Source organism: Schistocerca nitens, chromosome 8 (assembly GCF_023898315.1).
Source record: "Schistocerca nitens isolate TAMUIC-IGC-003100 chromosome 8, iqSchNite1.1, whole genome shotgun sequence".
Taxonomy (NCBI): Eukaryota; Metazoa; Arthropoda; class Insecta; order Orthoptera; family Acrididae; genus Schistocerca; species Schistocerca nitens.
The window spans coordinates 22,351,612-22,364,939 of record NC_064621.1 but is presented as its reverse complement, the minus strand read 5'-3'; the positions used below and the strand labels follow the sequence as shown (position 1 = coordinate 22,364,939).

At 39.5% G+C, this 13,328-nt stretch overlaps 1 protein-coding gene across 1 annotated transcript in view; it reads left to right on the top strand.

Annotated features, from left to right (window-relative positions):
- Positions 1-13,328, top strand: part of LOC126198519 (fibrillin-2-like) — a 732,236-nt gene that overhangs the window by 496,057 nt on the left and 222,851 nt on the right. The window contains exons 24-25 of the mRNA XM_049934905.1: positions 5,223-5,304; positions 7,540-7,706. Coding sequence (XP_049790862.1) covers positions 5,223-5,304; positions 7,540-7,706 — 249 coding nt within the window. The remainder of the gene's footprint in view (positions 1-5,222; positions 5,305-7,539; positions 7,707-13,328) is intronic.

The window sequence follows — 13,328 nt, the reverse complement described above, 5'->3', positions numbered from 1 at the left end:
TCTGCTTAGTGTATTCATCTCTTGGTCTCCCTCAACGATTTTTACCCTCCACACTGCCCTCCAATGCTAAATTTGTGATCCCTTGATGCCTCAGGATATGTCCTACCAACTGATCCCTTCTTCTTGTCAAGTTGTGCCACAAACTTCTCTTCTCCCCAATCCTATTCAGTATCTCCTCATTAGTTACGTGATCTACCCACCTTATCTTCAACATTCTTCTGTAGCACCACATTTCGAAAGTTTCTATTCTCTTCTTGTCCAAACTATTTATTGTCCATGTTTCACTTCCATACATGGCTACACTCCATACCAATACTTTCAGAAACAACTTCCTGACACTTAAATCTATATTCGATGTTAACAAATTTCTTTTCTTCAGAAACGCTTTCCTTGCCATTGCCAGTCTACATTTTATATCCTCTCCACTTCGACCATCATCAGTTATTTTGCTCCCCAAATAGCAAAACTCCTTTACTACTTTAAGTGTCTCATTTCCTAATCTAATTCCCTCAGCATCACCCGACTTATTTCGACTACATTCCATTATCCTCGTTTTACTTTTGTTGATATTCATCTTATATCCTCCTTTCAAGACACTGTCCATTCCATTCAGCTGCTCTTCCAGGTCCTTTGCTGTCTCTGACAGAATTACAATGTCATCGGCGAACCTCAAAGTTTTTATTTATTCTCCTTGGATTTTAATACCTACTCCGAATTTTTCTTTTGTTTCCTTTACTGCTTGCTCAATATACAGATTGAATAACATCGGGGAGAGGCTACAACCCTGTCTCACTCCCTTCCCAACCACTGCTTCCCTTTCATGCCCCTCGACTCTTATAACTGCCATCTGGTTTCTGTACAAATTGTAAATAGCCTTTCGCTCCCTCTATTTTACCCATGCCACCTTTAGAATTTGAAAGAGAGTATTCCAGTCAACATTGTCAACAGCTTTCTCTAAGTCTACAAATGCTAGAAACGTAGGTTTGCCTTTCCTTAATCTTTCTTCTAAGATAAGTCGTAGGCTCAGTATTCCCTCACGTGTTCCAACATTTCTACTGAATCCAAACTGATCTTCCCCGAGGTTGGCTTCTATCAGTTTTCCATTTGTCTGTAAAGAATTCACGTTAGTATTTTGCAGCTGTGACTTATTAAACTGATAGTTTGGTAATTTTCACATCTGTCAACACCTGCTTTCCTTGGGATTGGAATTATTATATTCTTCTTGAAGTCTGAGGGTATTTCGCCTGTCTCATACATCTTGCTCACCAGATGGTAGAGTTTTGTCAGGACTGGCTCTCCCAAGGCTGTCAGTAGTTCTAATGGAATGTTGTCTACTCCCGGGGCCTTGTTTCGACTCAGGTCTTTCAGTGCTCTGTCAAACTCTTCACGCAGTATCTTATCTCCCATTTCATCTCCATCTACATCCTCTTCCATTTCCATAATATTGTCCTCAAGTACATCGCCCTTGTATAGACCCTCTATATACTCCTTCCACCTTTCTGCTTTCCCCTCTTTGCTTAGAACTGGGTTTCCATCTGAGCTCTTGATATTCATACAAGTGGCTCTTACCCCTAGTGAGATAAGCCTCTACATCCTTACATTTGTCCTGTAGCCATGCCTGCTTAGCCATTTTGCACTTCCTGTCGATCTCATTTTTGAGACGTTTGCATTCCTTTTTGCCTGCTTCATTTACTGCATTTTTATATTTTCTCCTTTCATCAATTAAATTCAATATTTCTTCTGTTACCCAAGGATTTCTACTAGCCCTAGTCTTTTTACCTACTTGATCCTCTGCTGCCTTCATTACTTCATCCCTCAGAGCTACCCATTCGTCTTCTACTGTATTTCTTTCCCCCATTCCTGTCAATTGTTCCCTTATGCTGTCCCTGAAACTCTGTACAACCTCTGGTTTAGTCAGTTTATCCATGTCCCGTCTCCTTAAATTCCCACCTTTTTGTAGTTTCTTCAGTTTTAATCTACAGTTCATAACCAATAGATTGTCTGCCTTGATTAAGTTATGCTCTGTGCAAAATTCTACCAGACGGCTTCCTCTTTCATTTCTTAGCCCCAATCCATATTCACCTACTATGTTTCCTTCTCTCCCTTTTCCTACTGTCGAATTCCAGTCACCCATGACTATTAAATTTTCGTCTCCCTTCACTGCCTGAATAATTTCTTTTATCTCATCATACATTTCTACAATTTCTTCGTCATCTGCAGAGCTAGTTGGCATATAAACTTGTACTACTGTAGTAGGCACGGGCTTCGTGTCTATCTTGGCCACTATAATACGTTCACTGTGCTGTTTGTAGTAGCTTACCCGCACTCCTATTTTTTATTCATTGTTATACCTACTCCTGCATTACCCCTGTTTGATTTTGTATTTATAACCCTGTATTCACCTGACCAGAGGTCTTGTTCCTCCTGCCACCGAACTTCAGTAATTCTCACTATATCTAACTTTAACCTATCCATTTCCCTTTTTAAATTTTCTAACCTACCTGCCCGATTAAGGGATCTGACATTCCACGCTCTGATCTGTAGAACGCCAGTTTTCTTTCTCCTGATAACGACGTCCTCTTGAGTAGGCCCCGCCCGGAGATCCGAATGGGGGACTATTTTACCTCCGGAATATTTTACCAAAGAGGAAGCCATCATCATTTAACCACACAGTAAAGCTGCATGCCTTCGGGAAAAATCACGGCTGTAGTTCCCCCTTGCTTTCAGCCATTCGCAGTACCACAACAGCAAGGTCGTTTTGGTTAGTGTTACAAGGCCAGATCAGTCAATCATCCAGACTGTTGCCCCTGCAACTACTGAAAAGGCTGCTGCCCCTCTTCAGGAACCACACGTTTGTCTGGCCTCTCAACAGATACCCCTCCGTTGTGGTTGCACCTACGGTACGGCTGTATCGTTTAGGCACGCAAGCCTCCCCACCAACGGCAAGGTCCATGGCACTCAAATAGCCTGCACAAAAATATAAAGTTCACACATGAGACTGAGAACAATGGTACCTTGCCATTTCTGGATGCGGAAGTATACAGAGCTGCCGAAGGTAAACTGGGACACAAAGTGTACCGGAAACCAATGCACACTAATTGGTACCTGCAAGTGGAGAGCCACCACCACCCAGCTCAAAAGTATTCTGTTCTGTATACGTTAACCGCTGGAGCGATGAAAATAACATCAAAGAAACATTAAAAGAGCTACAACACACATTTCGTCTCAACGGCTATGATGACAACATCATAAGAAAGGTAGCTAAAACCAAAGGGAGCAGAACACGATAAGAAGGCAAAGAAGAGAAGCTTCCACTGGAACACTTACTATATGTAAAAGGTGTCAGTGAACGGCTAGGCAGTGTCCTCCGCCGACGAGTTTTCAAACCAATGTTTCGTAGCAGTCACAGGATCTACGAAATGATAGGTTTCACCAAGGATGTAGTCAACAATCTTAATACTGCAGATGTTTACAAACTATGGTGTGAGTGCGGAGCTGCCTACACAGGAGAAACAGGGTGACCTGTCAGCTTATGAGTAGCAGAACACGAATGCTATATACAATTACAACAACATAATAAATCGGCGATAGCAGAACACCACCGTGACTGTGGACAACCTATCAGGTTCCAGGAAACCCCAGTACTGGCGAAAGAATTGTGGATGCGAGAACACAAAATACGGGAGGCGATCGAAATTATTAAGCAACCTGACAACATCAACAGAGAAGATGGCTACAAACTCCCAGCGTCCTGGCTGCTGGCCATCCCAGTCCAATGGGTCGCGACCGGTCACGGGGCAAAAGCTACACAGGACACAGACGTATCTGCACACACAGCTGTAGAGCAACTGTAAGTCCACTTCCACACACACCAGGAGGAAAACTTGCTGACCGGAAGCCGAAAACTGATTGGCAGACAGCTACCAATCGTTGACGACATGGACATCTACTAATAGCCTCTTTCCTTCCATCTTCCCTTAGGTCATGACTAGCCAATCATATTAGAGGGCCAATTAAAAGTTTTACAACAGTGATGTTAGACATCGATAGTCTGTAATAAATAGGAGCACCCATCCCCATGCAAAACCAGTCGTGCCCTGAGAAAGGCTGTTGCAATTTGGCCGTAACATTGGTTTTAGTTTATTATTGTTGTTAGTTTTAAGCAATGACGTGGCATAATACCCAGAAGAATTTTAATCACTATGACACCGGCTGCGGAAGCCTACATTCTTATAAATCTCATAATGTCATTTAGACATTTAACCTACTCATAAACTGTCTTCCAAGGCTTCTTTTTTAACCATAATTTCTTTTCTCTCTTGGAGATGTGATTTGTAGCTCATGGCTTTTACCCTCTCAGCCCTTCTATCAGGTTTTGAAGTTTATGTTTCTTTCCAGTTTCATATTTGCTACTGTGTAAGATTTTGCTTCAAATTTGCCATGTGCCAGAATGAAGATTATCAAATCTGAAGATATTTATAATTCAGTTATCCGTAAGACAGAAAGAATATACCAACTTTGGCATCTTCTTGAAAACAGATTGTGTACTTTTATCTCCATTTCGTCAAAACCAATAAAGCCATCAGCAGCTTCTGTCCAGAACATCTGTAGAAAAACTTGGAAACTTAGGGGTAATATGTAAAATAAAGGAAAGCCAACCACTCGCCTGTAGCTGACTGATGTGTGGTGCATAGAAACACGCAAAGGAAAAAGTATTTACACTAGTTTTCAAATAGGTAGATAAAGCAATTTATTCACCCTTAACTTCAAGAGTCAGTTCCAATAAGTGTGCTTCACAATTTACTTCAACAGACATGTGACACAAGTGCTCAGAAAATGCAGACAAGCCTGCCAGTCTTAGAGATGGATGTAATTGTTATGTTATATAACCCTACATCTAACTAGGCTACATATTAAAGCAGAGCATTTGAAAATCTCTAAAGGGTTCTTTTCTTGCATTGAGATATTTACCGGCCTTCTGGTTATGCATTTTAAGACTGTTAACATTTTTACTGTGTCAGAACTATCATCTCATTGGTAATTTGTTTTGCCATCACAAAAAGTGCATTCTTCAGAAACTAAAATATAGTTTACAGTGAATTGCACTTTCATAATTTCTGTAATGATACACAAGTAGGCACTGCTTGACAATGGGTCATGATGATTCCTTTCCTATTGTAAATTTTGTGACATAATCATAATCATCCCATGTGCTGTTACAGATATTGATGAGTGTGTACAACAAAATGGTGGCTGTGATGACATTTGTATGAATACACCTGGCAGTTACTCCTGTGCATGTAGGTTAGTATCTTTAATCATTTTTGGCTAGACATGTTAACACTCCAGGTACTGAACATAACATATAAACTTATGCTGCAAAATGATGCCATTTTTACTATGTTTTCAGCTATAGTAACTCTTAGAAAATTTATAGTATAATATTTACCTTAATGAAATATATTGTCTTCCTAATCTTATAATAGAATTTGTTAGAAAGTATTTAAAAAAAACCTCTTGAGGGGCACTGTTCTCAACTAAACGTACATTGCACTGTCAGGATTGTCCAAGATATACAGCAACATCTGGCACACTGTCAGTAATCATCCAGCTACTTTACAGTCTGCCCTCATCCTTGATCTTCGATACTCTTCAAGTGTGAGATCAAGGGGAATAATGCCCTTGCTTACCCTTGAAATAACTTGATGTCCATCTTCCTCTTCTGATTCTACCACAAAAAGGCATATTTGAAAATGAAACAACTCTGGAATTATGTACAGAAAGCACTTTCAATCGAAAGCTGAAAAAAGTATTTCACACAAAATATTATTTGCCTGGACTCTCCAAAATTTCTTTTTTGAATATGGTTTATGTCATTCCCAGAGCTGTCTGTGACATTATCTTCCAAAAAATTGTTGCCACTATCTTCAAAACTGCTAAACAACTCTGAGCATTTTCGCCATCAGTCAATGCACACCCCACTTTGTTGATTCTACTATCTGCTGACACAACAAAAACAGGCTACTGAAGACCTACTATAAGGAAGAAATATACATGCTTCTTCAGCATGCTCAGACAGTCTAGTGATCAATATTTGAACTAATGAGATGCTCAGTCATGTGGCAAGCATAATAACTCAAACAGGAACAAAAGGTTACACAAGAAAGTAAACTCATGAAATTACCAGCAGTGGTCTTTCAACCAAACCATCTTCCTCCATATTTTTATGGGCATCAGCCTCAAAATGTTAAAAATCATCTGCTTCCTGTCTTTTTCTCTCATAAAGCTGTGATTGTCAGGAAAGACCAGTTATCTCATTGTTGTTTTTGTTGTTGTGGTGGTGGTTGTGGTGGTGCTGGGAGGGGGGTAGTAGTGGTGGTGGTCTTCATTATAAAGACTGGTTTGATGCAACTCTACATGCTAGTCTATCCTGTGCAGGCCTCTTCATCTCTGCATGATTAGTGCAACTTACATCCATTTGAACATGCGATATATTCCAATCCGTGGTCTCTCTCTACAATTTTTACCCCCTCGCACTTCCCTCCATCACCAAATTGACCAGTCTTTAATGCCTCATGATGTGTCCTATCAACTGATCCCTTCGTTTAGTCAAGTTGTGCCATAAATCTCTTTTTTTCCCCAGTTTGATTCAATATCTCATCATCTGTTATTTGATATATGCAACTAATCTTCAGCATAATTCTACAGCACCACATTTCAAAAGCTGCATTATCCGGAATGAATTATTTATCTGTGAAGGCAGTCAGTACATAATAAGGAATTAAGAGCCTCCTTGAAATTCATTACTGTTTACTAAGATAGCAGAATCTCAAGGCCTGTTACATGAAACATTACCTAATACTGAATCAAAACAAGTAATGATTGTGATGTGAAATGTTATGCAGTTAGATTTTTTGTTATTTTCATTGGTTGTAGGAGGCACTAAAAAAAGCTAGATATGCATTTCAGTTGTTGTTACAGAACAACTTTGTGATTTTCATAGTTCAGTGGTCTGATGACAGTCTTTCACCACAAGTTCACAAATTTGTGTGACATATTGGTCTGTTTGGGAAACTGGTGAACATCTCAAATGAAGTATGTCATCAGTCGACATATCACCATTTTAAAACGACATGTTCTTGGTTTTTTCCTGAAACAGTTTCAAGTTGTTTTCTACATCACAATAGTTTCTACATGATTTTTGCTGATATTAAAACAAAAGTTTACAGCTACTTATTGTTCATTTGATTCTGTCATCTTAAAAAATGAAGAGAGAGCAAACCATCTGTGGTGAAAAAATTCACAGTTGGCAGATTGGCAGAAAAACTCTTCCCAGGCAATACTGAACTCCCAAGGAGGTCTGCAACATACCCCTAGTAGCAGAAATGTGTATTACACAGTCTTCACCCAAGGAATTTTGGGTACCATTTTATACACATCTGTGTTTTAAAATTTGCAAAAATGATTTCTTGTTTTGTTGTATGGTAGCTTTGTCATTACTTTCCTTGATGTTAAGAAATAAAATATTTGTGCTTCCAGGACAGGATACATGCTGCTACTTGATGGACGTACTTGCACTGATGTAGACGAATGTAAGGAGAACCCACGCATCTGCAATGGAGGTCGCTGCATAAACAGTCCTGGCAGTTTTTCATGTATTTGTACAGAAGGATTGCTTCCAGGGCCTGGAAAAACTTCTTGCATTGGTATTGTCCTATATTTTGTTTTATTTGGATAGTTTACAGACATCTCATTATGAAGCACACAGTTACAAAAAGAACTTTTCTGTCACTTCATTATTATCTTTGTAATTGCTGTATCTATTGAATTTTGTATCTGCTTTGTTGCCAATTGTTTAAGATTTATCTCGTTAATGTACTATCTTTATGATGAAGAACTTGGGAACTGACAACCTTGAAACTCATTCAAAGTTGCTAGTGAAGTCTGACAGGTTAACTGAAGTATCATTTTTGTAATGTTGACTGTTTGTCTCCTCTAACACAGCACCCGTATTTTATTACATCGACATATATCCACACTCATACTCTGCAAATCACCTTTTGGTTTGTGATGGAAGGTACTTCTGGTACCATTAACTCCCCCCTCCCCTCCCCTCCCCTCCCCCCTTCCATTCACAAATGACTCATGGGAAGAATGATTGCCAGTAAAGCATGACTTGAGCTCTAATTTCTCTGAGTCTCTTGTTGCGACCTCATATCCTACTATGAATATTTTTTGCTGGAAATGATTACTGTTAGATTTTATCCTAAACTCACCTGGAGAAATTCTGTTCATTAGAAAACTGCGAAAATAGGAATAGCACCAAATTTATTATTAGAATGCATTTCCATAAATGCTATAAATAATTGTAAGACATTTTGTCTTACATAAAATCAGTAAATGGGCTAAAGTCACATACAAAGTTGTGCAGCGATAATACTTTCATGAAAACAGAGGTTCAACAGAGAAGCTCAAAATACAGAATTAGCCCAAATTGTTTCCCTGTGGGAAATCATATTGTGGTTCTTCATTGCAATTTGATACTAAACTGAGAGATAAGTGATCATAGAATAGAAATCCACATTCACTCAGAAGTGGAAAAGCAATTGGATGAAATGGAGTATTTGCATGATTATATACATTTTAAGTGAAACTATACCTCCTCTTTTATGAGCAGATTATTGTTAGTATAGATCAAGATATCTGGTAAGACATATGTAGGAAATATTAACATCAGCAGAGAATTGTATATGGTAGTAGGATTCATCATGAATAGGAAGCTAGGACAGGAAGTTCAGTGTTTCTCATCGGAATCAAAAGCAAACTAACACAAAGAACAATAGTTGAGGTGAACAATAAGACTTCACAGGCAGAAGATGCAGATATTGAGAGAGCATATGAGGGCATTGAATGGATAATTCAGAATGTGAAGGAAGATGAAAATCTAATACCAGTGGTTAATGTAACAATGAAAAAAATCAGTTTTTGAGGATATCATGTAATTGCCAAGTGGCTGCACGAGAAAACATACATAAAACTGGTTTTCTTATGTAAGCTGTCGGAGCCAGTGGTTCCTTCTTCCAGCAGAAGGATTGAAGGGGAGGAAGACAGGTGAAGAAAAAAGACTGGAGAGGTTTAGAAAAAGTTTTTATTTATTCTCCTTGTATTTTAATACCTACTCCAAATTTTTCTTTTGTTTCCTTTACTACTTGCTCAATATACAGAGTGAATAACATCGGGGACAGGCTACAACCCTGTCTCACTCCTTTCCCAACCACTGCTTCCCTTTCACTTCCCTTTCATGCCCCTCGACTCTTGTAACTGCCATCTGGTTTCTGTACAAATTGTAAATAGCCTTTCGCTCCCTGTATTTTACCCTTGCCACCTTCAGAATTTGAAAGAGAGTATTCCAGTCAACATTGTCAAAAGCTTTCTCTAAGTCTACAAATGCTAGAAACATAGGTTTGCCTTTCCTTAATCTATTTTCTAAGATAAGTCGTAGGGTCAGTATTGCCTCACGTGTTCCAACATTTCTATGGAATCCAAACTGATCTTCCCCGAGGTCCGCTTCTACCAGTTTTTCCATTCGTGTGTAAAGATTTCGCATTAGTATTTTGCAGCTGTGACTTATTAAACTAATAGAAGTTCTGTGGGCTGAGGTGATCCCATCCCTATGGTACAAGCTGACCTGCAGTCCCTCCCTAAAATATCAGGACAAGCACCTCAATCCACAGAACTTCTTACCCCACCGAAATCATGCACCCTCCACATTTTACCTTCTTGCTAATATCCATATCTTATAGTTGATGGGTTCAAAGCACTCACAGAATGTATATCTGCCTTAGTTGATCAGCACCTGCAACCCATAGTACAAAGACTTCCTGCCTGTATTAGAGACACCAACCAATTCCTAGATTGTCTGAAACCAGTGCCCATCCCACTCCCACTTGCTTGTCACCATTAATGAGTTCTCCCTCTATACCAACATCCCTCACATACATGGTGTGTTCTTTAGTCAATGCCCACCTGATTCCAGACCTATGACATCCTTCCTGCTCATCTTAACCAATTTTATACTTACCAATAAGTACTTAAATTTGATGGGCAGAGATACAAATAGACCAGGCATAGAGCCGTGCGAACGAGGATGGCTCCTGCCTTCACCAATCTCTTCATGGGTTGTTTGGAGGGGGCTTTCCTGGGATCCATAAGCTTTCAGCCCCTAGTTTCGTTTAGACATCTTTGCCGTATGGATTCACGTTGAGGTTGACCTGTTAAAACTCATGGACTCTCTAAATATCTTCTACCAATCAAATTTCACATGGTCCTATTCTGAATCCTGTGCCGTTTTCCTTGATGTTTATCTCATCCTTGTCAAAAGCCAGCTACACACTTCTTTCCACATTAAACCCATTAACAAACAACAGTACTTATACTTTCACAGTTGCTATCCTGTGCACATCACATTCCCTCCAGTGCAGCCCTGGCATTCGAGGCAAACGTATTTGTTCAGATGAAGACTCTTTACAGCAATACACCACCATTCTCACCTCAGCCATCATTGGATGTAATTATCCCACTAGCCTAATTCTAAAGCAGATTTCCTGGGCCATCTCATCGAATCCTAGTACTGCTGATCCTCCAAAAAACAACTTTGTTGCACACTTCTTGTCACTTAGTATTATCCTGGTCTTGAATGTATTAATCAGCTACTTCGACAAGGCCATAACATCCTAAAATCATGCCCTGAAATGAGATCCACCATGTCCGAAATTTTGCCCACCACACCTAGAATAGATTTTTGTCCCCCTCCCAATCTTTGCAATATCCTTGCCAGACTCTATGCTTATTCTGCACCCATCAGTGTACCTGACGGCTCCTACCCCTGTGACCATCCCCCCTGCAGGACTTGCCCTATGCACTCTTTTGCCACCACCTATACCAACTCTCTAACTGGCAAAACATGTACTATGAAAGAGAGGGCTGCCTGTGAAACAACACATCATATACCAGCTGTAATGTAAACACCGTTTGGTCTTTTACAACTGCATGACTACCACCAATTTATCAGTTAGATGAATGGGTGTAGGCAGAGGGTGTGTATCAGTAACACACCATGTCCTGTTGCCGAGAATGTTCGACAACTTGACAGTTGTGTCCTCGGTGCCTGTTTCACCACATGCTCCATCTGGATTCCTCCCCCAGAAACCAGGTTCACAGAACTCCGCAGGGGGGAACTAGTGCAAAAACGCGTCCTTGGTTCTCACAACCCACATGGCCACAATTGATGTTAATTTCTTCTGTCTCAGAATTTCTTCACAGTAAGTAATCCTTTCTTCACTCCATTTTATTTTTCTACATCTTTCATTTTCCGACCTGTCTATTTTTTACCAGTCCCCTCCCACCTCTGCTACATACAGTGCACTTAATTTATCACTCTTATTAACTCGTACACAATGTCTTCCAAGTAATCTCCGTCTTGCACATTACCCTGTCTTCCGCCTGTAATCTCTAGGGTTTTCAAATCACATTGGGTGCAGTCCACGACAGTCAGTCTTTCCATCTCATTCGGTAAGTCTCCTCTGACCCAGTATTCTGGGTGACGTTTCTGAACTCTATACCTTTTGCTAAACCTCTCCAGTCCTTTTCCTTCACCCCTCTTCCTTCCCCTTCAACTCATCTGCTGGAATACGGAGCTACTGGTTCCAAAACCTTGCATAAGTGAAACCTGTTTTTATGTGTTACCCTGCTACCACTTAGTGAATACATTTTTTTGATGTAGTAGGCGAAAGAACAGAATGCAGAGTTATGGGAGAATATGAGGTTGATGTAGGATTGAGAGGGAAAAGACATCTTGAGCTCAACAATAAATTTCAGTTAGTAATAGCAAAGAAATCAGCCAGGAAGCACAAGAGAAGAGAGTATACTTCATTAAGGCCTGGAGACATGGGTATATATACCAGCTGAGTTACATCATGTTGAGACAAAGATACCAAAATCAGATGCTCGATTGTAAAGTGTACGCAGGAGCATATGCAGACTCAGGTCACAGTTTAGTCATGATGAAAAATGGGCCGAAGTTTAAAAGAATTGTCTAGAAGAATGGATGTATAAAGTATTGGATATTATAGCATTGAGGTATGATGATGTGCATTTGAAGTTGTCTGAGCTTATAGATATTGCAATAATGTTTAGCACAGTAGGCAGTTCAGTTGAAGGGGAACAGTCCAATGACAGAAACTGTATAGTCAAATATGGGTACAAGGAAGGTGACTGCATAGAAATCTCGGGCAATAGAAGAAATACTTCAATTCACTGATGAAAGAAGAAAATAGAAAAAATGTTCAGGAAAAGGAAGGAATGCAGCATAAGTCATTTAGGCGGGACATCAGTAGGAAGTGCAGTGAAGCTAAAGCAAAATGGCTGCAGGAAAAATAAGAAGAAATTGAAAAATGTATTATTGTCAGGTAGACAGTTTCAGCATAATAAAAAAATCAAAACTACTTTTGGTCAAATTAAAAGTAAAGGCATCAACATTAAGAGTTCAAAAGTAATTGTACTGTTAAATGCAGAGGAGAGATTGGATAGGTTGAAAGAGTACATAAAGAGCCCCCACAAGGGGTAAAAAACTGTCTACTGACGTGATAGAAGAAGAATTGGGTTTTGATTTTTAAGACACAGGAGATCCAGGATTAAAGTCAGTTACAAAGCTTTATAGTACTTCTAATTTAACAAAGCAGAAGCAATGGATAACATTCCTGTGGAATTCATTAAGTCATTGTACAAAGTTGCAATCAATGACTCCTTGAGTTTGTGTGGAAGATCTATGAGACTGGAAATATACCATCAGAATTTTGGAAGAATATGATTCACACAATCCCACAGACAGCAATGGCACATAAATGCAAGAATATCACACAATTAGTTGAACAACTTGTGCATCCAAGTTGCTAAATTCAAAGACATGATTCTGTATAATATACGGAAGAATGGAAAAGAAAATTGAGGAATTGCTGAATGATGATATGTTGGACTTAGGAAAGGTAAAAGCACCAAAGGGGCAGTTCTGATATTGGATTTGATAATTGAAGCAACCCACTTTCGTAGGATTTATTACCTTAGAAAAAGCCTTCAAGAGGGTAAAACAGGTTAAGATGTTTGAAATTCTCAGAAAAGTAGGTATAAACTGTAGGTGAAGATGGGAAATACAAGGTGTGCAAAAGAATCGAGAGGGAACAATAAGCCTGAAACATCAAGAGAAAAGTGGTCAGATTTAAAAGGGTGTAAGACCTGTACATCGAAGAAGCTATGACAGACATAGAAAGAAA